Here is a 26873-nt window from a genome sequence, read left to right as displayed (position 1 = left end):
GAGTGTGGTGGGGGGTGGTTTATTCTGCAGCAACACATCAAATTAGATCAAAAGTGTCATTCTGTTTCAAATAAATTCTGTTCCTTTGGACTTTCTGATCATCAAAAAATTCTGAAAAAATAAGTATCATAAAAAATATTAAGCAGCACAACTGTGTCCAACATCGATAACAATAAGAAATGTTACTTGAGCACCAAATCAGCATATTAGAATGATTTCTGAAGGATCGTGTGACGCTGAAGACTGGAGTAATGATGCTGAAAATTCAGCTTTACTGAATAAATTATATGTAAAAGTTTTAAAATAGAAACAGTTATTTAATAATTCACAATAATGCTATTTTTACTATATTTAAAAAAATAAATGCAGCCTTGGTGTGCATTAGAGGCTCCTTTCAAAAACATTAAAAAAAATTCTACAGACCCCAGGTTTTAAACTTTTAATGTATGCATGAATAGTCCTTTAACAGTTTTATGTTGGTATCAGTTTGCTGGGGGGGTTTTTTGTTTTCCCTCCCAGCCTTTTTTTTTTTCTCACACTCCCTTATTTACTCTTGTCGGATGCTTCTAAACACAGTGCTGAGAGGAGACGTTCACGCTGTTCTCTTCCGATAGGCCAGGAAGGAAACTGTCTCCCATTTTCATTTCCTACAGATGGCCTCGGCTTTTCAACCCTTAAACTGTTTACCTATTTTTATGTAGGTTCATTTGTTTAGCTGTTTCTATAGAGGCTAATGCATTACTCATGACCTATAGGGAGTTGTCATGCTCATGGGGACAAATGTGATCCCGGTCATGTCCCAGTCTCTTATTTTTTCTCTTTAAACAACACTTGTTTATGTATCCAAAAGGTTCATCTGAATCACTTTCTCTGGAGATCCCGACTCTAGCATGTACATGCGTGGTGGCCACTCTCTTCTGGCTGCTTCTCACACTGCTGATTCGCAAACTCAAACAGGTGAGAGCCAATCAAGGCCAATTAAAACTGCTTATATTCTTGTAACATGTAATATATATCTATATTATGTGGGTCATTCTCAGCCAAACTCCACTAATGGCAAAGCAGAGTACCTGCCAATCATCCTGCATCCAGGGGAGGAGCCTCTGGTTGAGAACTGCAACAGATTACAGTATGATCCCGCCCAATGGGAGTTTCCACGTGACCGCCTTAAACTAGGTAAATTGTGGTGTGCTTTATAAGTTGTATTGATGCTGTTATGCAGTATACTGATATGTGATTTATTGTCCTGTTCTCTAGAAAAGCCCCTGGGGCGAGGGGCATTTGGCCGAGTAATGCAGGCCTCAGCTTTCGGCATTTGCAATTCAGCCAGCTGCACCACAGTGGCCGTCAAAATGCTTAAAGGTATATTCTTAAGCATTAAAACTGCTCAAGAATCTTAAAAATACCTATTGTGTAATAAAAAGCCTATTTAGCAAATATACATTAGTGTCAGGAGTTATGTCTGTCCTGTTCCTGCAGATGGCGCTATGCCCAGTGAACACAAGGCTCTGATGACAGAACTGAAGATCCTCAGTCATATTGGGCATCACCTCAATGTGGTCAATCTTCTAGGTGCATGTACCAAACCAGGAGGTCTGCATGTCACCATTTCTCTGTAACCCCTCAAAGTTTGGTTTTGCTGTAATATGGCATCTATAAAAGTGATTCAAGATGTGTATGGCTTGTGCATGTATATGTAACAGGTTACCATTTTAGGGTTAGCATCTTTCTTTTAAAAGAAATGAATACTTTTTATTCAGCGAGTGTGCATTAAATTGATCAGAAGTGACAGTAAAGGCATTTATAATGTTAGAAAAGATTTCTATATCAAATAAATGCAGTTTTTTTTAAACTTTCTATTCATCAGACATTTTTCCTAAAAAAATGTATTATGAAATTGTTTTTTTTTTTTTTATTCATTGATAATAATAAAAAAATGTTTCTGAATGTTAGCATAAATGTTTCAGCATATTAGAATGATTTCTGAAGGATCATGTGACACTGAAGACTGGAGTAAAGATGCAGAAAATGTAGCTTTGCATCACAGAATAAATTACGTTTTATAATATATTAAAATAGAAAACATAATTTCAATTGTAATAATAATTCACAATATTACTGTTTTACTGTATTTTTGATCAAATAGCATAAGAGACTTCTTTCAAAAACATAAAAAAATTGAATTGACCAAACTTTTAATCAACATATATAACATTTATGGTATATAGAGAGGGACGGGTGTTGTTCTATATGCATTAATTTGATATGTTTTGGTGTTTTCAGGGCCTCTGATGATCATAGTTGAATACTGTAAATTTGGCAACCTGTCTGCGTACCTTAAGAGCAAACGAGAGGTGTTCCTGTTGAACAGGGTTAGTCTATCTATCTATCTATCTATCTATCTATCTATCATCTATCTATCTATCTATCTATCATCTATCTATCTATCTATCTATCATCTATCTATCTATCTATCATCTATCTATCTATCTATCTATCTATCTATCTATCTATGTAAATTTCACTTCAACTGTTTAATTTCAGTTCATATATGCAGTCATCAACTTCATGTCTGAGTTACAATCTTTTATTAGTTTTGCAGAACGTCACTCAGAAAGTCTTCTGAATGTCACAGTATTTTAAGCAGGGAACTGTTGGTCTGTGGTATTGTGAGGTTTAGTGACTTCTACATATGTCTGATGTCAAGTTTATAGACTTCTCCTATTTCCTTCTGAAATAAACAGAGCAGTGTTCATCAAGACAACAGAGTCATACTTCCCTCTGTGTGACCATCTCTAAAGCTTCTTACCTCCTTGAATGGCCAATACAAAAACTTCACACAAAGAACAGTGTGTTTCTGTGATAGTCCTGATCCAAGATCAGTGGGGCCTAGTAAAATATGCGATACATATGGAGTCCTTGTATTTTTACTCACACTGATATGTTGATATGTGCTGAGCATTATTCACCAGATGTGTTCCAGCTGAGTGGCTGCTCATTTCATATGTTGTGTGTCTGACTCAGGAGAACAGAGAAGAAGAGGGATGCATGAAGGAGGGATATAAAGGACGATTGGCCAGTGTGTCCAGCAGCCAGAGCAATGCCAGCTCAGGGTTTAGTGAGGAGAAAGGAGAGATCTCAGAGGAGGACAGTGGTGAGCTTTCATCACATGCATGATGTCATTTGAATTATCAATGTGCAATGAACCATAAAACTTGTTGAACAGTACGGCAATCTTTCCCCAGTACAATAATGATTTATTTTGATGCAAAAAGACATTTAGGGGATAGTTTACCAAAAAAAAATGTAATTGTCATCATTTATACTACCGTTCAAAAGTTTAGGGTCAGTAAGATTTATGAACGAAATAATTATTTTATTCAGCAAGGTTTCAAATGTGATAGTAAATAATTACAAAATATTTCTAAATAAATGATTATTTCCAAATAAATGTTTAAATAAATGCTATTTGTTTGAATTTTCTATTAATCAAAGAATCCTGAACAAATCTATCTACAAAAATATTAAGCCAGAGCAATTGTTTTCAATATTGGTAATAATAAGAAATGTTTCTTGAGCAGCAAATCCGCATATTAGAATGATTTCTGGAGGATCATGTGACGCTGAAGACTGGAGTAATGATGCTGAAAATTCAGCTTTGACATCACAGGAATAAATTACTTTTCCTAATATATTAAAATAGAAAACAGTTATTTTAAATTGTAATAATATTTCACAATATTACTGTTTTTGATCAAATGCAGAAATTACTTCTTTTTTTCAAAAGCATTAAAAAAGCATTTTACAGAAAGTTGAAAACTTTAAAAGTTAGTGTAGTCACTATCATGTCCATGGATCAAAAATATTCTTCAGGATATTGCTTCAAATTTCACCTTTTGTGTTACATGGAAGAAATAAAGTTCAATTTGGCATGACATGAGAGTAAAAACAAATATACCTAAAAACAAATATAATGTTGGTCTTAATATTAACACTAGACATTTCTGGATCAGTTCATTAAAGAGAGACTTTTCTCTTTCTGTTTGTCTTCTGCAGGTTCTCTTCCTGAATCCAACAACCCTCTGCTGCTTGAAGACCTGATTTCTTACAGCTTTCAGGTGGCCAGAGGAATGGAGTTTCTCGCTTCTCGCAAGGTAAAGTGCCTTCCTGTCTGCATCAGAGTATATGAACATGAATATGGACTTGGTTGAATCACAATGTTTTTTTGTTTTTTTCATGTTTCCAGTGCATTCATCGTGACCTTGCTGCCAGAAACATCCTGCTGTCCAACAACAATGTGGTGAAGATCTGTGATTTTGGCTTGGCCCGAGATGTGTACAAAGACCCAGACTATGTGCGCAAGGGAGATGTGAGTGTAATGCCATCAATATATCAAAGTTTATGGTCAGCAACATAAAAAAAGGGTCAAATGTGTGTAATGAATGTGTGTTGCCATGAAGGCACGGTTACCACTGAAATGGATGGCACCTGAATCGATCTTCGACAAAGTCTTCACCGCTCAGAGTGACGTGTGGTCATATGGAGTTCTGCTCTGGGAGATCTTCTCACTTGGTAATGTCAATACTCTTTATGTACATCAGATAATTCAAGCATTTGGCAAATGCCACAGTTGATTTTTTCATAACATCATCCCTTTGAAATATGGCACAATCGAACAATTGACATTTGTTGCTCTGCCAGGTCATAGCAAGAGAATGAAAGTGAGGAAAGCGGATTAGGAAACAAGAAATGTAACCGTGTTTGTGGTCCATAGGAGCGTCTCCGTACCCGGGGCTGAACATTGATGAGGAGTTTTGTCACAGACTGAAGCAGGGGACTCGGATGTGTCCTCCTGAGTACAGCACCCCGGAGATGTCAGTTCTCACACCTGAATACATCATATTAAACGTTCAGTCATTTCCCCATGAACCAATACATTGCTAATATTGAGCTTGTGGGATCTGTCTGACAGTTACAGCATTATGATGGCATGCTGGGAAAATAACCCTGAGAACAGACCTTGTTTCTCTGCTCTTGTGGAGATACTGGGAGACCTCTTGCAGACCTGCGTCCAACAGGTGGGACATTATTTACTGTGTTTGTTTGTATTTGACTGGTCAGAACTTTTTTTTTTACACACACTTTTTTAAAAACAGGATGGAAAAGATTATATTCCACTGAACGCTTTTATTTCTGGAGAAGGAAATACCGTCACGGCGCACATCGACCAGAAAGACATAAGCCAGAAAACACTGGGAACTTCAAGGTACAAATGTGATCATATGTGAACATATTAACTGAATATGAATAATAATTACATGTGAAATACAATATGTACAATTCAAAATACATACAAAGTGTGTTCAAAAAACACACTTGTTTCATTAAAATAAATAATAAATTACAATTTTCAAATTAATTATTAAAGGAAATTAAGATAAATATTTAAATGTATTTTAGCTACATCAGCTCTGGGAAAATCAAAGCCATCAGCACTTTTGAGGATCTACACAAAGAAATCCCTGATGTAAGTGTTCTAAAAATATACTTGAATTTCACTTGGGTGAAGTTGTCGAGATTGACTGTTTTGTTTTTTTTGTTTTTTATCTTACTTTAGGACAACCAGTCTGACAGTGGAATGGTTCTCCCGTTTGAAGAGTTGATTCGGGTGAAGTGGATGGATATTGCCAAAAACATCACTAAGTAGGTGTCATGACAGTGGCTTCGATGATCTGTTACATAACCATTAAAAAGTTTGGGGTCAGTAAGATCTTTTATTTTAAGGACTTTTTATAGAGTCCTTTTATTCAGCAACGATGCTTTAAATTGATCAAAAGTGATAGTAGAAACATTTATAAGATTACTGTTTTAAATAAATGCTGTTGTTTTGAACTATTTCAGCTTCTAGTTGAAACTTCTGTTTCAGCTTTGCCATCGCAGGAATTACATTTTTAAAGTATACATTATTTTACATTGCAATATTTCAAAATATTACCGTTTCATTGTATTTTTGATAAATGCAGCCTTGGTGAGCACCTAACTTTCCTAAACATTAAAAAAATCTTACCAACCCCAAAATTTGAAATTGAAGTGTACACTATATGGACAAAAGTATTGGGACACCCCCTTCTTTAGAACAGAAAAAAGGCACTTCCAAAACTGTGGCAACAAAGATGGAAACATAATTTAAAAATTGTATTTCCATCTCTGTTGCAACAGTTTTGGAAGCGTCTAAAAGGATCATTGGTGTTTGGTGATGAGTTTTTGGCTCAAGGTCTGCAAAGTCACACCAGAGGTGTTCAGCTGGGATCAGGACTTGGCTTTCTGCAGACCAGTCAAGTTCTTCCACACTGACTGAACCAATCATTTCGAAGTTAGAATAGAAAAGGGTCCTGTCCAAACTGTTGCTATTATATTAGAAGCACACAATTCCCTAGAATATCATTATATGTTTAAACATTACAAGATTTGTAAATTACTAAAGTAGTCAAACCTGTTCATTAGAAGGGGGTGTCCCAATACTTTTGGCAATAGAGTGTATGTTAAAATGAACGTGTGAAAAATGAGCATTAAGTTACATGTATGTAATTAGTTACATAAAATGAGGTCACTGCCTTTTGTGTTGCAGGTTCTTCTCCAAAGGTCAAAACCAGCACATGAAGCTGCCTGCAAAAGTGCTGCCTTGTATGAATAGCGCCCCCTGTTGTCATCAGAGGGAGGTTCCTCCTGTGTGTTACTCTCAGAGGTGCTGCTCTCCCCCACCAGACTATGAAGCTGCTCTCCTCTACCCCCGTTTCTAACTCTCGTGTCAGCCAAGCTGCCTGTAAACACCAGTCAACATCTGTTACCACCACCACAAAAACACTGCTTATCTCAACTCTTTTGCTTTCAGTACCTTATTGTGCGAGGTTTGTCCGGTCAAAGCAGTTTCTGACTGAATCTCTGCACATTCCCACACCTCTTTACCCAATGAACTTCTGTGAATCTTTTAATCACTCATAATTACTGGTTAAGGATAAAAAAATTTAAAAAAGAACATTAAATGAGAACATTTTGAAAAATTTTGTGTTTGTTTGTATTTGACTGGTCAGAACTTTTTTTTTTACACACACTTTTTTAAAAACAGGATGGAAAAGATTATATTCCACTGAACGCTTTTATTTCTGGAGAAGGAAATACCGTCACGGCGCACATCGACCAGAAAGACATAAGCCAGAAAACACTGGGAACTTCAAGGTACAAATGTGATCATATGTGAACATATTAACTGAATATGAATAATAATTACATGTGAAATACAATATGTACAATTCAAAATACATACAAAGTGTGTTCAAAAAACACACTTGTTTCATTAAAATAAATAATAAATTACAATTTTCAAATTAATTATTAAAGGAAATTAAGATAAATATTTAAATGTATTTTAGCTACATCAGCTCTGGGAAAATCAAAGCCATCAGCACTTTTGAGGATCTACACAAAGAAATCCCTGATGTAAGTGTTCTAAAAATATACTTGAATTTCACTTGGGTGAAGTTGTCGAGATTGACTGTTTTGTTTTTTTTGTTTTTTATCTTACTTTAGGACAACCAGTCTGACAGTGGAATGGTTCTCCCGTTTGAAGAGTTGATTCGGGTGAAGTGGATGGATATTGCCAAAAACATCACTAAGTAGGTGTCATGACAGTGGCTTCGATGATCTGTTACATAACCATTAAAAAGTTTGGGGTCAGTAAGATCTTTTATTTTAAGGACTTTTTATAGAGTCCTTTTATTCAGCAACGATGCTTTAAATTGATCAAAAGTGATAGTAGAAACATTTATAAGATTACTGTTTTAAATAAATGCTGTTGTTTTGAACTATTTCAGCTTCTAGTTGAAACTTCTGTTTCAGCTTTGCCATCGCAGGAATTACATTTTTAAAGTATACATTATTTTACATTGCAATATTTCAAAATATTACCGTTTCATTGTATTTTTGATAAATGCAGCCTTGGTGAGCACCTAACTTTCCTAAACATTAAAAAAATCTTACCAACCCCAAAATTTGAAATTGAAGTGTACACTATATGGACAAAAGTATTGGGACACCCCCTTCTTTAGAACAGAAAAAAGGCACTTCCAAAACTGTGGCAACAAAGATGGAAACATAATTTAAAAATTGTATTTCCATCTCTGTTGCAACAGTTTTGGAAGCGTCTAAAAGGATCATTGGTGTTTGGTGATGAGTTTTTGGCTCAAGGTCTGCAAAGTCACACCAGAGGTGTTCAGCTGGGATCAGGACTTGGCTTTCTGCAGACCAGTCAAGTTCTTCCACACTGACTGAACCAATCATTTCGAAGTTAGAATAGAAAAGGGTCCTGTCCAAACTGTTGCTATTATATTAGAAGCACACAATTCCCTAGAATATCATTATATGTTTAAACATTACAAGATTTGTAAATTACTAAAGTAGTCAAACCTGTTCATTAGAAGGGGGTGTCCCAATACTTTTGGCAATAGAGTGTATGTTAAAATGAACGTGTGAAAAATGAGCATTAAGTTACATGTATGTAATTAGTTACATAAAATGAGGTCACTGCCTTTTGTGTTGCAGGTTCTTCTCCAAAGGTCAAAACCAGCACATGAAGCTGCCTGCAAAAGTGCTGCCTTGTATGAATAGCGCCCCCTGTTGTCATCAGAGGGAGGTTCCTCCTGTGTGTTACTCTCAGAGGTGCTGCTCTCCCCCACCAGACTATGAAGCTGCTCTCCTCTACCCCCGTTTCTAACTCTCGTGTCAGCCAAGCTGCCTGTAAACACCAGTCAACATCTGTTACCACCACCACAAAAACACTGCTTATCTCAACTCTTTTGCTTTCAGTACCTTATTGTGCGAGGTTTGTCCGGTCAAAGCAGTTTCTGACTGAATCTCTGCACATTCCCACACCTCTTTACCCAATGAACTTCTGTGAATCTTTTAATCACTCATAATTACTGGTTAAGGATAAAAAAATTTAAAAAAGAACATTAAATGAGAACATTTTGAAAAATTTTAGAGCTTACACTTACACAAGGCAATTATTAGCCAATTATAATATTAACAAAAATTCATATGGAAATTTCTATTTTAGGAGTTAATTGGGATTAATCTGTAACTTCTTCAGGCCTGGAAATTTCCATGTTTTGCATGACTTTTGTCTGCAGTATTACCAGGGGTGATTCTAGGATTTTCATTTTAGGGGGGCTCAGGCCCCAGTGAGGGTATAATAATAATAATAGCCTAATAATAATAATAATAATAATAAATATATATATATATATAAAATAAAAAATTTTGATTAATAGGGGTCGTATACTAGACTTATTGCAGTATTCCACTGTATTGCATAGATAGGTATAACATTTGAGTAGCCTACTGCAGTGAATCTCAACCTTTTGGCGTACCGGACCCCAGTCCAATTCAGAACCATCCTCAAGGACCCCCAGAACAAAATTGACTCATCTATGTATCATTTGTGTCTTTGTGAGGACCAAATACAGTCAAGTATAATTCAAGTTAGCCGACTTGTCCAGTATTTGGCCATATCATCAGCTATATTGGATTTTTCTTTCATGGGAACATGACATGTTATGTCCACGGACCCCTGGTTGAGAAACACTGGCCTACTGAATAAGCCAAATTCAAGTCTTCATGATCTCACACACACACAACCTATTTACTGTACAAACACAAAATTTTACTGTTTGCATCTCTAGTATAACCCTCTTTCCTTAGCTCAAGTATGCAATATATCTGTCTATAGCCCCCCTAAAAATGGCTTAGCGACGCCAATGAGTGTTACTATCTTGTTGGCAACTAGCATTTCAGCGTTTTTGTTTTTAAACTCTTATCTCATATCTGTATACCCTCTTTGAAGCCACTGGTAATCTGTACCACTTTAGTTTTTAGTAGTCACAGAGCAGCTAATATTATTTATGAAAAGCATTTATTACATTCACTGCTTGTAGGTACCAAATGTTTAGCTGTAGAGCACATTTCATGTGCTGCAAGCCATATGCTGGAAACGTTCACCTTACACTATTTATTTACATTTAGTACCTTAATAGTAACCTCTGAAAATATTATAGTATATATATGGTGTATTTAATGCTGAAAAAGAATGAAATTACAGATTTCAGATCTAGAGCCAAAGCAAACTTTTTTCACATGATACTGCCAATGCACAAAGCCTGCAAATGAGGACAGGGCTTTTTAGTTTTGGTAGAATAAAATACATTTTAATGGGAAATATATATATATTAGCGTTTAAAAAGAAAAGGTAATTTATTCCAGTGTTAGCAAAACTGAATTTTCAGCAGCCATTACTCCAATTAAAACGTACTGGGATGGTGAAGGAGGATTTCATGTATGAGTGCATATGTATGTATGTGTCTGGAGTGCGTTCCACTGGAAACTGGGTACATGATATGAGATCGGCCTGTAAAAGGTGTATTAATGTGTATGTGTGTGTGTGAGAGTCGGAGAGGGATACGGGCTTGGCACCATGTCCACCAAGTATCAGTTGACTAAAACAAAAAAGAAGAGGGAAAAAGTACATTATTGAACTCGCAGCATCCTCAGCTCTGCCTGCTGTATCCTGCACCCTCTCGGTCCAGTGTGGCACACCCAAATCTGTGCTGCAAGTCCCGCCTGTTCCTTGACTCACGGATTGGGCAGTCACCAATGACAGGTCAGACACATTCAGTCATTGGCATATTCCTGTCAGGGATCAACCTGAGCGAATTCCAAACTGTTTTCCGGATGTTGTCACATAATTCATAGGTCAAATCATAGTTAAACAAAAACGAAACCAAGAGAAACCAATAGAGTCCCAACCGTCCTGCTGGGACTGGTCCACAGTGAGAAACATCCCATCATGCATCTCTGTACAACAACTTTGTGAGGAAAGGGAACGACCGTAACAACACAAGAGAGCTCTATACTGAGATTCACTAGATCTAAACCAATACTAGCGTGGAGAGCGTGAAAACGAGAACGAATTAGGAAAAAGAATGACGAAATGGACAGAAACTTGGGATGCTCCACAAAAGAGGCATAAGAGGACATTCCACAATGAGACAGAACTGGCTTCCCTTGCTAGCGTGGTCCAGTTCTTTGGTTCCCATCACAAAAGCCTGACTAAAAAAAAACAGAAACGACAACGAAAATCCATCCTCTCAAAATCCGATTTCAAAAAGCATCCGTAAAATGAAAAAGGAATTCTGCGAAATTCTGAAATAAATGACAAGTTTACACAGCAAGAGGAGAGAGCACCCCTTTGTCGTGGAATCCCCCTCGACTGCACGCAACCAGTAACTTCCCCTCCCGCCTCCAAGTTGGCCAACTTTTAAATGAGTCAATACAGCAGACGAGGAGTGGCGGCACATTACTACTTATGCCACACATTCATAAGTGGTCAGTCTCATCAGTTTGTCCCATCAGAGTCGAGGACTCTGAACACATGACCAGTGGTCTGTCCCAATTCGTAGTACCTCATTAAAAACGGGCGAGGAGATGATGTGGAAAAAAATGGCGCTCTGTTTTTCTTCCATTTCATGTGTGAGGCCCCCGGCCTTGAACGCACCCTGTGGGACACGCACAATCACTTAAAAAGGAACTTGAAATGTTTAGTGCATCCTCCAAAGAAAAAATAAGGAAGTAAAGTCTCTTATTTTTTGGACATTGTTCCCAAGTCTAAAAAGAAAAAAGAATTCATCATTATCACAGCTCTCAGTTCAGTTCATAATTCTGCAGCTGCGGTGTTGTTGTGAAAACTAAAAAAATAAGCTTTAGAAAACAACTTTCTCTGGACAGAACAGTGTATCTGACTGGAGGTGAGCAACCAGCTGGCTCTGCCCTGGTCGTGAGATCATCATTCTGCACCTATGATTCCAGGCTGTAGTGCAATGTGCTCTGTTTCAGGCAGTTCCAGCCCACTCTTGTGGATGGCTGGGGGTTACAGGGGTCCATTCGTGGCGGCAAGCAGTTCCTGGAAGGTGCTCTCAAAGCAGCGCTTCAGGTCTGAGTAAGTCACCACGAGCACGCTCTTCTCATCCCGTGACACCAGACTGATCTTCTCCGGTACTCCAGCATCCAACTGCAATGAGAAATTAAAGGAAGTTAGTGACAAAAATGGTCAACTGGTTAAACTAGCACAGCTGACAAATAATAGAGTTCCATGACAATGAATAAGAAAAATCGGTTACATTTCATTTTAAAGTTACAAATTATATACGTAATTCAAAACATATGTAATTCTACAATTAAGTACTCAGTAACATTAATTAACAACATGTACTTACTATAGGGTTATAGTAAGGATAAGGGTTTGGATTAGGGTTAGTTGCTTGTAATTATACATAATTTACTGTTATTAATATAGTAAATCCATGTAATGCAACAAGTACACTAAAACAAAATGCTACTGAAAAAAAATAAAAAATCTGGTTTAAAATATGTTCCATGTTCTTAGAAATGTATGGTTTGTTTTCATATTGGTTTTGTAAAACATACACTATTTAAGATAAAAATGTAAATTTAATGGCATTAAAAATGTCATGTGGTGTAACTATCAAGACAAATTAATAACATTTTCTTTACACCATAAATACGTGTATTCATCGTTTTTTTTTTTCAAAGGCATTTAAAAAATATATATCATGAATAAGTTCATAAATTTCACGTCATTACAACCTAAACTAACCTTCCCTTGTCATAAGGTCAAATTATCTTATACTTTTCAAAAAATTAATAAGCTAATTAATATTAATATTTTTTTTAATCAAAAATAAAGATTGAAAAGATGTTATTTTCAAGTAATTTATTCTTTTAATTAGGCTTTTTTCTTGACAGTTTTCACTTTACCACCCCTTCAAAAATATTTTTAAAAAACCTTTAAATTCAGAAATTAAACATGTTGCATTAAAGTAAATAGGTGTATTAAAGTAACTGTATATAGAAGTTGCATTTTTAATATAATTTTAAACAATTTAATAAATTGTTGGCCCGGATATAACATGAGCTCCAATTGACCTTAGCCAGGGTTCCTTAGATAGCTGTGATGAAACGTCTTTCCATAAAAAAAAAACTCCATAAAACTGCTCCAAACTCCAAAAAAAGCTGTGAGCTTTATATAGTACCTGTCATTGTAAAGACAAAGTCTATAAAGTCTGTCCCTCACAGCCTTGTTTTCATTTGCATTAAATTCATTATGGTGTCTATTAAGGTCTATACACAAATAGGCACAAGCTAAACAAGCTCACCTTATTGAGACAGGACACGATGTGGCTGAGGTCGATCCAGGGTGTGCCTGCCTCAGTTACCTGGTGGAACAGGTGATCTCTGAAGAGCTTCAGCAGGTAACGATCACCAGTCTCAGACCACGTCGGGTCCTTCTGGAACCTACAAGAAATAAATATTACATTACACGTTGACGTGAAGCATTTTGAAAGTATTCTATAAAAGGCTGCCATTTCAGAAAGGTTTCAGCACTTTAGTTGTAATAAAAGACTTACTCTGGTCTCTCGTTGATCGTTCCCAGTTTTGCCAGTAGGCGGAACAATCGCCCATTTTGAACCTCCTGCAAAATGCAGATGCATAAACAAAAAGTTGTAATGCAAATTTATTAGGATTGTTTTTGAATAACAAAAAATGTTATTTTGGGTTTGCGTAAGTGAGACTTTGTAGATTATGAGAAGGGAAGTTAGAGAGGAAACCAGGTCATATTTAAACCTCTTTCTGAGTCACATTCGCTCTCACATCAGATTCAGCAGTGTCAAACAAACACAGGAGACACACACTGTTTAATATAGTAAGTCCACATTCTTGATGAAAAAGGGGTTAAGTGCAACAATGCATGTTTTGTAGGTGTTTGTAAAAGGCTGGTACAAAAAAAAAAAAAGCCTTCACACATCTGATACGAGTGTTCAAAAGGAGGAAAGCAGAAGAGAGAACAGCTGAAACCATCCAAAATATCTACAGTGATCACACCTCCACCCCCTCCAGTGCAAGATCAGCACACACTAGATAATGGCATACTGGGTAAATTGGATAGCTCGGTCTGCAAGGGTGTTTTTCTTTTTGTTTCCTGAAGTGATATCGAATCTACAGCCTAGTTGTGACTCGTGTTGAAAGTGACAAGATAAAAAGACTGACAAAATAATGCCTTTTTCAAACCAACTTTCCAGCAACAACTTTCTATTCTCTGGCTGTCCGGCTTCAAAAACAAACACCACAGCATAACTAGTGTGGTTCAATTAAAAAAAAAAAGAAAAAAAAAAAGGAATGATTCTTTTGAGCTGGTTCTTTTAATGAATCGCAAATAAAGTCAGTTATTTGTTTCAATTAGTCTGACAATTCTACTGAATGAATCACTGAATACATCAGGAATGATTAAAGAATCAAAAACTGATTAAGAATCTCAGAGAACTGCACATTTTTATTTTCAGTGACATCCAGCTCTAAATTAACCAATAAATGTTTGTATGTAGGTTTGTGAAATGTAAGTCAATATCACATTACTGCTAAAAAAAAAAAAAAGGTGCAATTAAATGTAAATTTTTTAATAATAAATACTTTCATTCATAATAAACTGACTTAAATATTTACAATAAACAGCATCATTCTGTTTGAAACACTAGTGTATCCACCTTATTTTTAAATGCGGAAGTAAGACGTTTTCTGTGAATGTGCAAGACTTGATTCATTAGCCTCTATAGGGAAATAGCGAGAAGAATATCAAAGAGCAGTAAACGGTAAAATGGTTTGCGCTACAAACCAGTGTGTTTATAATTAAGATGATACATTAAAATAATAAGGTAAAAAACATCAGTTTGCAGTTTCAAACAGCCATTTACGCTTGCAGCCATTTACGCTTGCGCGAAAAATAAGGTGGATAGAAAATGTATATTTTGAAACAAATTTAAATACCTTGGCCAGGTCCTCCTCAATGACATCATTTCTCATTTGCGAGGCATCAAGTTGAGTGTAAAATCGTGCTCCAATCATGGGCATAATGTCATTGACGCTGCGCAGACGGCTTTGTTCCGAGAGCAGGTACCTGAAGATCGAAACATGACCATAAGATGTGGCACCACATTCAAACTAATGCACAAGCGAGAATGTATGAGTGCATGAACATGTTAACTAGTCTTAACAGGACACATACAGAACCACAAACTGTCATATGGCATAGTATAACCACTTTGAGAGCATTTAGGCTATAAAAAAATATGTGTAAGAAAGAGATAGAGGCCCACAGAATGAGGTTCTTGAGGTCAGAAGAGTAGTTGATTGACACCAGCTCCATGGCCTTCTGCAAATTCTCTCTCTTAATGCCAGCTAGAGAGTTACACGCCAGAGCCAATACCACCTTCCCCAGGGAGATGAGATCTGCTTGCTGATGGACACAAAGAGGAACAGCAACTGATGAAACTTAGAGTTTAGACCCAAAGTGTAAAACGACAAACACTCAAGACAAAAAAATTAATAAAAAGTTGCACCACAACAAAGCAGCCTTCAAAACCCATTGCTAGCACAAAGAACTTCATATCAATATTAAAGTGGTGTATAGTCACGGTCATGAAATTCTGGCAATTAACTGCTACAAAAATAATTGTGATTAATTTATTAGTAAAATGTTATTTACACCAAAGTTTAGGGTCACTAAGACTTCAAGACTTATTTTATTATATTTAGGATGGATGCATTAAATTGATCAAAAGTACCTTTTTTAGGACGTTTTGAAAGAAAAGCATTTCATTGAAATGTCATTTATTAAGCTGCACAACTGTTGATAAACATTGCTAAAAACGTTCCTTGAGCACCAAATCAGCATATGGGTCACATCCTAATGATTTTTAGAATAAAAGAAAAATCCATAATTTTGACCCATACAATGTATTTTTGGCTATTGCTACAAATATACCCCAGCGACTTAAGACTGGTTTTGTGCTCCAGGGTCACATGTTAGAATGATTTTTGAAGGATCATGTGACACTGAAGACTGGATTAATAGCTGCTGAAAACGGAATCAGAAATAAATTACATTTTAAAATATACTAAAATATAAAAGTTATTTTAACATGATGAGCATAAGAAACTTCCTTCAACAAAATTAAAATAACCTTACCAACCCCAAACGTTTGAACGGGAGTGTAACAAAATCTGATTAAATGATGATGCACAGTCAAATTATGTATGTGTTTGGGTGTAAATGAGATGTTCAGTACCTGGTACTGGGGCATCAGCGCCAGGTGGTTGGTCTGACTATTGTCAAATGTTAAGACATCAAACATTCCTACACAGTTGACTCGTAACCTATGGAGAAACAACAAACATTTAGCAGTGTTTGTGTTTGCATGTTTGGTTATTTGTGCAAATGCTGCTGTGAGAAGCTGAAAAACAGTCAGTACATAATAAAGGAAGAGCAAAAATAATCAAACAGTGAACTTCTCCATTCACTATTTATGGCTAGAAAATAAGGGCCCCACAGAACACTGACCGATCTGTGGTTTGACTGTCCCTCATTTCATAAGTTGGTTAACTACAGCAAACTTTTAAGAAGATTCTGCAGAACTGTGCTTTGTCTTTACCAGTTACTGTATTGTTTTGCACGGTTAGGGTAGTAGTTCAGAAAAAAAGCGAAAATTTGCTACAAAAAAAGCAAAACATTAACACACAACAAATTAACGTCCTGCAGTAACATGAATGTACTTCTGGGTTTAAATGAGCAAGATGCATGTGGCTGTACCGTGTCTTTCCAGTGATGAGGATCTTACTAGGGTCCATGACCCTGCAGGCCAGCCCAGCCGTGTGAATGGTGCGCAGTGCCGAGCTCAGCTGGACAATGTAGGCCCAAATCAGCGACTCCGGTAACAAGCCCACATGTTGCCGTGGAGGAGGGAGCTCATGCTGCCCTGATAGAAGAAAACTGAAAGTTATTTCTCAAAACAAAAAAATAAATAGGTAAATAAAATTTAAATAATTCTAAATAAATAATATAAAGTTAACATTGCAACAATTAGGTATTAATTAAAATGTTATATCAATCTATAAGAATAAGTGTACTTTTTTTTTTTTAGATGTTGTGACTGGTTATTATAATATATTGCTGTATTTTAGCCCATCCTGATAACAAACACACGTTTTATGGTTTGAGGCTGCACTGTGGTTGATGCAGCCGTATGCGCTGCAGCTGTTTAATAGCTAAACATCATCCCTGGGTTTTGCTTCCTCTGTCAGTCTTGAGCTTGCAGGTACTGAACCCACCCGAGGCGGGATCGGTTTCAACCACTCCTTCCTCTTTCCTCGCTACACATTCACGAAGATGCAACTGCCACCAAGCACTTGACGTACTCTGTATCTAACGGCTACATCCTCACACACACAAACAGAAACAACAGAGCAAGAAACAACTAACCCCACTTTCTCTTTGTGAAGTAAGAATCCGCAGCCGGATCGTTGAAGTGCCTGCTGAACATGGTCTCTGCCCCCGCATGGAAGTCATAGGAAAATACCAGTGCTGCGAAGGATAAACGTGATCATATGAAAAGAGTTCAAAAGGGTCAATTCATGATAAAAAATAAAAAAAATTAAAAAACTAGTTTAAAACACGTTCCTAGTCCTCCTTTGAAAAACATTTATACTATTTTTGAATAGTATTAGTAATAGTAAGAAAAAAAATATTATATATGAAATATAAATATTAGTAAGAATAACAGTTTTCAAGTATTAGTAAGAAATGAACATGGTTTAATAAATTAATGACCATTTTTGCAAAAAAGATTTTTAAAGAAATAAAGCAAACTATACTAAAGGTTTTTTTTTTAAGAAAAGCTCTTTCAATAATTTTTTTTCTTCAGAAATTCATCATTTAAAAATATGTTTCAGAGCAGAGGACTGTTCAAGTCATTGCATTTGTAAAAAAATGTCATGGTGCTTTTGAATAAATTAATAGATAGGACAAAAAGAAAAAATGAGCTTCATATCACTGACCCATATTCAAATGTATAATTTCAAAACCTAAAGCTGTGCTGCACAATAGTATAGACATGGACATGCTCGCACACTTAAAAAAGAAAAAAAAAGGAAAAAAAACGTATTCGTACAGTGGTCTCCAAATGCTTTGGTGGTGAAGACCTCTCGGAGGGTCATAGTATTGGAGTGCTGAATCTTCTTCCACATGTCTACCAGCATCATACACTTGGTGTTGACCAGCCTGAAGCCTGTGAATGCACACAAGGACACAAGTTACACACGTGGGTATTAAAGCAAAAAAACGAAGACACAGTGTGTCATTGTGCTGCCAAGATGCAGGGACTGTTTATTGTTTAGTTCTCGAGATATTAGATCTAGGTACTTTCATTACCATAAGCACTTTAAAACCATATTGAACTTCAAATTGTTTCATTTTTAGTTATGTGGTTCGATTGGTTATCCATAAACACTGCCATTGTAAAGGACAGTGATGTAAAAATGGAATTCAAAACAAATGTGCAAACTCCCTACAGGAACAGCTGTACATACAAATACTTTATGCCTCACCATGTATCCTCCTGAGGCAGTAAGGCAGGTCATCTTTGCTGTTGACAGCCTTGTAACAGGAAGTGATGTAACTGAAGTTGCTGGTTTTCTGAATACGGTTTGGTGGGGGAAGGGGCTCCAGGGGAAAGAGGCTGTGGTAACTGTCTACCTCAGACGGCACTCCTAAAGGAGAGATGGAACAGAGATTTCAATCATCCAACACACCTTTTCTTACACACATATGCACCAAAATAAACACTTGACTATATAGAAACAGAGAGAGATGACAGAGATGACACAAAGGTGGATAACTATGTGAAATGCTTTTCAAACCAATTAAAAATGGCAGACAGACAAAGGATGTGGTTTTCTACTAAGACAGCAGGTGAATCCATATGCTCTGACCACAAAACAGACATTATAACTGAACAGTAGCCGTGTTGTCCATTGAAACCAAACACTGTTGACATGTCATGCCAACACAAGACAAACCACATCCTTACCAGGGTTCTCAGACTGATCTATCTGTGCCATCGTTATCAAATGCCTGTTAATCAGCTCCTACAAACAAGGACAAATATGTGAAAAATGACAGTCAACAACCAACAACAACACTGGCTAACAGATGAGGGCAGAAATGGCAGATTACCTGTCGGAGTTCGTCAGCCATAAAGAAGGATGGTGCATTGGCTTTTGGCTGCATGTATGCCACATGAGGTGCCGTTTGCGGATACATGTGATATGTTGGGAACACCTGAAAATGCGAACAGCACATTTTATATTTTAAGTAAACCAGGTAAAGACAATAATAGCACACACCAAATTGTGATTAACATGGACTATACCATTCCGGCCAAGGGAGCAGGGGTGTTGTCGGTATAGAAGTAGGTAGTCCCGCCCACGGTCTCCTTTTGAATCACGTGGGCTCCGCCTCCCTGGTCAGACGCAGTGGTGGGCACCATGTAATTGGCTGGGTTGGGGTTGGGCGTGTGACTGCGCCGCCGCGGGGCTGGGGACGTGTGAGGGGTGATTTTGGGGGAGTGAAGAGGAGAAGACCCAGCAGAGAGCGACATACCTGTCCAAAAAAAACAGATATTCAAGCCTAATTATAAACGGTGTACCCTGACCAGATTCACAACCTAAAAGATCACACACATTAAAAAACTGAACAGAAATGCTGAACATAAGAAAAGAGATCTAGCAAAAAAACAAAAAGGACAGACAGAATGGCAGAACACCAGGTGGTACTTTCTGGGAGTGAGTCACTGACCAGGTGCAAGAGCAGCCGCCGTGGAGCTGCTCAAGCCAGGATGAGGGAAGATGGGGGAGGTGAATGCTGGCACGGTCGTCTGAGACATGGAGGCCATCCGTGGGGCCCCTTTAGGGACAAACTCACTGGCTGTGGGGTTAGGAGCCTGAAAAAAAACGCAGATACAAATAGAACCATAATGTTTTCACCCTGACACCTTTAAGAAAGTATATTTTGGCACTGTCATCTTGGTACTGGCACAACTTTTTCCAAGTTAGGGATGTGCAAAGCAACATTTATTCAAAATTGACTACTCAGCTAATGTCTCAAGGAACACCTGTATCATTAGGCTGGTTTCTGATTCACCTGATTCAATCAAGTCTCGTTTCTTAGGGCAGGGGTTTTCAAAGTGGGGTTGGTTGGTTGGTTTGTTTGCTTGCTTTAAAAACAGATTACAATAACTAAAATACATAAAAATAAATTATAATTATATATAAAAAAATTTAATAAGTTATACTAAAATACATATAATTAGATAAAAAATGAATGCGGAGGAAATTAAATACACAGCTTTTTTTTTTAAGGGATTTCCTTTGCAAACTCTCTAAATGTTAAAACACAGCATGATGTCAGCATAGTAATTAAACATCCACTGCTAAAAATATATAATTTTTAAAACTCACTAATCGACTGGTCAGTTGTTGGATGATTAGTCTTATCAAAATTGGTCAAGTTGGAAATGTTTTTATTCCGTTATGCCTTCTCGAAAGATGTCAGAAATACAAGTGATTCTTCCATTAACAAAATAACCTGTCAGAGCACAATACAGACAGCATAAACTGAAATGTTAAACTCTTACCTTTCTCCTTTGTGATATGCTCAAAGCACCAAAATCACTGAAGAGAGATGATGTTGGGGAATTTACTGGATCTAAAAAGTGGAGCGGACACATAGACAAGGTTTTCAAATCTTGTCATGACAGCTTTATTCCCGCAACAAAAATTTCAAACAATTTTTAACTCACCATGTGTGCCGTGGCTGAAGCTCTTGGCACCATCATTCAGCAGACTTGGAGAACTGCTACTGCTGGTCATCCTCTAATAACACAAGCAACCATCAACATGTGAAGTGTCCCATTATGAATCACCACTGTGTGCTCCATTTGACGGACCCAGTTACTAGTATTTTCTATTGGTTTCCTGTTTTTCACCACACACAGTCACACTAGTGGTTATGTTACCTGCATCATTGAATATTTGGACTCTGCTGGGCCACCAAACCCATTTACCCCAATAAAGGTGCTGCTGAAGTACGAGTTGGTCAGACTGGCATCATTCAGAGCACCTCCCTCCATCCCAGGGACTGCAATAAAGCAAAAACACATGTGAATCCTTTGTGTTTACACAGTATCTTACACAAAGTTTTATGCAAGCCTTTTTTAAACTAAATAAAATAATTCAAATAACGCAGTGAATGGTTGCTTCAGTATATTGTTTTAAAAGATTAATGTGCTCAAAAGCAAGTTCCACAGAATTTCTCCTGAGTTTTAAGAGCCGCTAGACAATATTTCCAACTTTACTGTGAAAATGCACTCAGACTCTTCTAAAGTGTCATCAAAACACTGGCAAACATGATGTCTGCTATTGGATTAGTTTATAAAGATGCTTCAATCTTGCCCGTGAACAATGGCAGGTCTCTTTCTATGGCAAGTCACTTAACATTTATCTATTAAAACTAGTATTTATGCCACTGTCACTGTTAAAACAATTTTGCCACAGTGTTCTGTGGAGATGCGATTAACTACACACTTTGGACTAGTATGTATTCCAATATGGATGAATATCTTTTTTAAAAATCCTCACTAATTATTATAACTATTAAAGGATTAGTTCACTTTAAAATAAAAATTTCCTGATAATTTACTCACCCACATGTCATCCAAGATGTTTACGTCTTTCTTTCTTCAGTCGAAAAGAAATTAAGGTTTTTGATGAAAACATTACAGGATTATTCTCCTTATAGTGGACTTCAACAGCTACCAAACGGTTGAAGGTCAAAATTACAGTTTCAGTGCAGCTTCAAAGGGCTCTACACGATACCAGACGAGGAATAAGGGTCTTATCTAGCGAAACGATCGGTCATTTTCTAAAAAAAATAAATAAAAATGTATATGCTTTATAAACAGCAATGCTCGCCTTGCACTGCTCTGCGAGTCCATGACTTCACGTAATACGTAATTACATTGAAACGGTCATGCTTGACGTAGGCGGAAGTACCGACTGTCAGTGTTTACAAATGTGGACAAGGAGGACCGTTCAAAAGTTGTTGTATGTTTAATGACACATTAAAATTTTTTGTAAACGGCGTTTGACTTAGTCTTTGCACGTTCGACTTGTAAACACTGAGTCGGTACTTCCGCCTACGTCACGCGTGACCTTTTCAACGTGATTACGTATTACATGAAGTCATGGACGCGCATCACAGAGTAGTGCAAGGCGAGCATTTCTGTTTATAAAGCATATACATTTTTTTTATTTTTTTAGAAAATGACTGATCGTTTCGCTAAATAAGGCCCTTATTCCTCGTCTGGTATTGTGTAGAGCCCTTTGAAGCTGCACTGAAACTGTAATTTTGACCTTCAACCATTTGATAGCAGCTGAAGTGCACTATAAGGAGAATAATCCTGGAATATTTTAATCAAAAACCTTAATTTCTTTTCGACTGAAGAAAGAAAGACGTAAACATCTTGGATGACATGGGGGTGAGTAAATTATCAGGAAATTTTCATTTGAAAGTGAACTAATCCTTTAAACTTAAAACTATTAAACTAATAACTATTAATTTAATACTATATAGCAGGGGTCGCGAACGTCGGTCCTGGAGAGCCGCAGCCCTGCAGAATTTTGCTTCAACCCTAATCAAACACACCTGAACAAGCTAATCAAGGTCTGAACGGTTACTAGGAAGCTACAGGCAGGTGAGTTTTAATTAGGGTTAGAGCTGAACTGTGCAGGGCTGCGGCTTTCACCACCCCTGCTATATAGTATTTATTACTTAGGACATTTTAATTTTTAAGTTTAATTTTTAGACAGTATTATCTATCCCAGTTGTCACTAGTATTTATTATTGCACCTATTTCACCCAACCTCTTTTTTCTACCAGTCATATGTACTAACCAGGGGTGCATTTCCCAAAAACCATCGCTAGCTAACTATGGTCATTAGTTCCACTGAACTCTATTGGTAATGGGTGGAACGGTTCACGCAAAAAAATCGAACCGTACAGTTCTCCACACACGGTTCGGCACGCGCTAGGACCGCGGTTCAACTTAAATCTGACAACTCATCTGTAATATGGTTTGCTATAAATAACACGTAAAACAAACAGGGTTCGGCTAATATATGTTTCTGTTGATGGATGCGCATTCTGGCTTCCCAATACATTACAACAACACAGTGCATTCTCTTAAAGTGACAGCACTTTCTTAATATTAATCAAACAGCAACAACAAAGAAATCACTCACTGCTCTTGATTGAATAGCTTTTGTAACTTTAATAAAGATTCATCTTTAATTTATACAGTCAAATATGCAATGCTGTTTTACATTTCATTTTATAAATAAATACTTTATTCAATTTCTGTACCTGAAAACTAATGTTAGACCTACCTAAAAAATACTGAAAATCACTGTTTATTTTATTTGTATCTTTACTCTATTGTATTTATTTGTGCTGTTGCTTGTAGTTAGATAGATTATTCTTATTTTCTTTATTTTTATTTGACAGTATAGTTTTTGCCTAAACATAGCACATACCGAAACCGCCATTCTAAAACCGCGATACAAACCGAACCGTGAGTAAGTTGAACCGTTTCCACCCCTAGTAATGACGGAACATGCGACCATAGTTGCTTTTGGGAAACGAACCCCAGAACAGCAACTGTAAAATTATATAAAACTATTACTAGTATGATTAAGAAAAAATTTACTTGTAACAACTGGAATGCAATAGTATCTGAATGGCAGGCCTACTACAGTCAACTCATTTGGCACTTAAAAAATGGAACAGATACTTGTAACTATTAAAATAAGTACTAGAATAAGTAGTAGTGTCTCATGATGAGTATTTGCAAGTGAAACTGTAAAAGATAGTAGGCAACTTCAGATTACTGGAGTATTCCTGTAAAAACTAGTGCATCATTTAGTCTTAAGCCCAAAACACACTGCACGATTTTAGCAATCCTATAAGATCACTGCATGTCACATTGTGCGACATGGATCTAATAAACTTGGCTATGACGTGTGTGTAGACTGTACGATGATGACACCTGTTGACTTGTACGCTACGACGCACGTTCCTATAGAAGAATAAAATGTCACCAGCATGCGCTAGTAGTAAACAAAAAGAGCATGATCAAGCACACTTTAGCAGTTGTATTTTTTATGTGTGCTGAAAAAAAGTGGAAGCGGCGAAAGAGGAAGGCATAAGAGCTTGAGGTATACAGGTATATGTTTTAGCGCCACGTCGCGTTCATTTCATGTCGCATTTTTATTGGTTGGTCAGTAAACGTGAATCGTACCAGCGAACACATTGTGCGATGATCATGCTGCATCCAAGGCTATCTTTGGTCGAAGGATTCGTGACAACAGCCGTCTTTGAACCTCTCTCACTGTACGACATAAGAGCACCGACTAGGAGCCACGATCACAGAAATCGCCACGATCATTTCACGATGCCATTCTTGCGTCTGGGACAGTGGAAAATCGTGCAGTGTGTTTAGGGCTTTAAAACCCTTTCGCACGTGAGTTTAAAATATTCTAGCTGAGCCCCCAGCGTGAGTTTTTTTTAGGCGACCGTTATTTTAAAATGTATCGCCTTATTGTTTCCATGGCGACGCGTCATGCTTGTCATGTGACACAACGCAGCCACAATAGATCTGTATGACACATGGATCGCTTTTATTTAGTTTTTCCTGTTTTATTCAAAATATTCACAAACATGCTCACTATATTATGAAATATCTGATATTCCGATTCTGAAATATGTGCAATTAAATCTATTTGGTAGTTTAAACACTTTTATATCGACCGTGTTAGTTGATCTATACCGGGTGATGGGCGCCGCCATGTTAGTTCGCGCTGAATCCGAGCTGTGGGATTTACAACACGCAAATTCATCCTCTCCTCCCAAAACACGTTAAATTAGGTCTCCGGTAAACTGGGAGAAGAGCAGAGTAAACTTTATAGTTACCTACACAATCTGTATATGATATCAATAAAAACATGTCGTCAGATTATATTTGGTAGGATCATTATTTCCGTTTCCATAGACATCAGCGTGTATTTTACAAACTATAAATGTATGGTTTTGCTAGTACTTATGTGTATTTAAACGTCTGAAACCTAAAATAAGTAGTATATGGTTGAAAACAATGAATATTTGTGATAATATGACAAGCGCTCAGCGCGTCCGATCTGGCTATGCGCGAAAGCAGATTTAAATTCAGCAGTTGATGACGTGACCCACTGAAAGTTCTAATCACACCGGTGTGATCGTACGCTTCAGGGACCAGCCAAGACTGATCACACCGGTGTGATCGTACGCGTCAAAGGGTTAAAAGATAACTGTTCTTCTTCCAGTTTTATGTCATGTTACAGACCAACATTAGAGGTGCATACCGCCACCTACTATATTGGAGTGTGTTTGTATTCTTCTAATAGGACCAGTTTCCTTTGAGTACCAAAATTCCTTAGTGCCATAACTTCCTTTTGAGAATGATCTAAGATAAATGTTAAAATGGCTTGCCATACCTATCAGTTATCAAATACTAAACAACTTGTGCATTTGGAAGAACACTTTGAAACCAGCAGAAACCACGTAGAGTATTAACTAAACGCCTTTGCTTCGGTTGTTCTAGTATTTTCGTCTTTCGTTTAAAAGTGCTTGCGCGCTGTGGAGTTTCCAGTGTTGTTTTGGTAGCGAGAGGTAGGCCGCTGAATCCACGGCCTCGATTTAAACAAAAGCCGCTGTGTAGCCCCATAACCGAACAACAACAGAGGACAGGATACGTTAGGCCTCAGTGCAAACTTACTGGACAACAGATGTCCCTCCGGGGCTGTTCCTGCGGGACCGAGAGAATCGTTCTTTTTGGGAACGTTTGCCGGAGCGCCGCTGGCCGCGCTATTTCCGAGCACGTATCCCGCCGTCACTGCTCCTCCGGCGAGAGATAAAGAGACGGGGCTTCCTCCTCCGCCAGCACCTGTACCACCACCGTGCAGAGAAAGACTCGCCATGGACGGGTCCTCGTGCAAAAACTGGCATTCATCTCCGTAAAAACAAGTCTTGTCTTTCGCATAATAACGGCAGAATTTCACCTTCACACCGGGTATTCCGACACCCCCGAGCGGAGCAGCTGAAGCTGGGAGTCCACTGTTCATGGCACCGCTGCTGCTCCCGCCGGAAGACACTCGCACATAGACTCGAGATATTTAGCAGCAGTATATTTTAAAACACTTCAGAAACAATGAGCACCTTAGTGGACATTTAGCAATAAAATCAACCTCCTCATCGAGCCAGATGACTAGTCAGCAAGAGCCACACTTTTGTTGCCATGTACTGATACTCGTTATCGGGGTCCATAGCTGTCCTGGTCCATCAGCCTGGCGTTTGGCTGGAATCATGCTGTTGTTGTTGTCTTCTGTCTACACTTGTTCAGCTAAGCGCTAATAGCTCTGCTGTGCATGCTGGGTACGACCAGTACTGCAGTTCGCATAAGGAGTCAGTAGGGGATTCATTTAAACCATAAAGCACATATTACAATACAATCGTTGATAATAATGTATTGACATTTACGATGTTTTTAGAATGATAACAATTTTGTATCTTGAGCTTAAGTGTTAAAAACAGGGAATTTAAGTGTTAAAAATAGGGAATTTTACTTTGAACCTTTCATATCGTAACTTAAAAATATTTTTTAAATTCATTTGCTATTTATGTGTCAGTATGTGGTTTTAATAGCCTAAATTACAAATCAATAATTTATATTAAAACATTTATTATTATTGTATATACAGTGCCTTGC

The 26873-nt window shown here is 37.4% G+C and overlaps 2 protein-coding genes across 2 annotated transcripts in view; one reads left to right on the top strand and one right to left on the bottom strand.

Annotated features, from left to right (window-relative positions):
- The window catches only part of LOC107705214 (vascular endothelial growth factor receptor 1-like), a 32848-nt gene extending 25838 nt beyond the window's left edge, over positions 1-7010 (top strand). Inside the window, exons 16-30 of the mRNA XM_016508409.1 lie at positions 851-957; positions 1041-1176; positions 1258-1362; positions 1480-1593; positions 2284-2372; positions 3025-3154; positions 4057-4154; positions 4247-4369; positions 4461-4572; positions 4775-4874; positions 4973-5078; positions 5157-5266; positions 5461-5527; positions 5618-5703; positions 6629-7010. Of these exons, the coding sequence (XP_016363895.1) occupies positions 851-957; positions 1041-1176; positions 1258-1362; positions 1480-1593; positions 2284-2372; positions 3025-3154; positions 4057-4154; positions 4247-4369; positions 4461-4572; positions 4775-4874; positions 4973-5078; positions 5157-5266; positions 5461-5527; positions 5618-5703; positions 6629-6800 (1655 nt within the window). The 3' untranslated portion in view covers positions 6801-7010. The remainder of the gene's footprint in view (positions 1-850; positions 958-1040; positions 1177-1257; positions 1363-1479; positions 1594-2283; positions 2373-3024; positions 3155-4056; positions 4155-4246; positions 4370-4460; positions 4573-4774; positions 4875-4972; positions 5079-5156; positions 5267-5460; positions 5528-5617; positions 5704-6628) is intronic.
- Positions 7011-10546: 3536 nt separating this feature from the next.
- LOC107705213 (PAB-dependent poly(A)-specific ribonuclease subunit PAN3-like) lies at positions 10547-26568 on the bottom strand. The gene is made up of 18 exons (XM_016508406.1): positions 25884-26568; positions 21033-21154; positions 20817-20889; positions 20652-20722; positions 19814-19958; positions 19389-19618; positions 19193-19297; positions 19047-19104; positions 18565-18726; positions 18129-18245; positions 17441-17542; positions 16772-16937; positions 16251-16338; positions 15279-15418; positions 14950-15079; positions 13536-13600; positions 13284-13422; positions 10547-12118 (listed from the first exon to the last, which is right to left on the bottom strand). The coding sequence occupies exons 1-18, from the start codon at positions 26227-26229 to the stop codon at positions 11978-11980; spliced, it is 2400 nt and encodes a 799-aa protein (XP_016363892.1). The 5' UTR covers positions 26230-26568; the 3' UTR covers positions 10547-11977.
- Between the last annotated feature and the right edge of the window lie 305 nt (positions 26569-26873).

This window comes from Sinocyclocheilus rhinocerous, unplaced genomic scaffold, assembly GCF_001515625.1.
Source record: "Sinocyclocheilus rhinocerous isolate Xijiao unplaced genomic scaffold, SAMN03320098_v1.1 scaffold594, whole genome shotgun sequence".
Taxonomy (NCBI): Eukaryota; Metazoa; Chordata; class Actinopteri; order Cypriniformes; family Cyprinidae; genus Sinocyclocheilus; species Sinocyclocheilus rhinocerous.
Note: the sequence above shows the minus strand (reverse complement) of the source record. Positions and strands in the feature narration are given on the sequence as shown.

Coding starts and splice junctions, on each gene's coding strand:
- LOC107705213 (XM_016508406.1), bottom strand. CDS start 26,229: ATGAACAGTGGACTCCCAGCTTCAGCTGCTCCGCTCGGGGGTGTCGGA. Junction 19,298..19,388: donor CTGCTCCCTTGGCCGGAATG/GTATAGTCCATG, acceptor TCGCATTTTCAG/GTGTTCCCAACATATCACAT. Junction 19,105..19,192: donor TGGCTGACGAACTCCGACAG/GTAATCTGCCAT, acceptor CCTTGTTTGTAG/GAGCTGATTAACAGGCATTT.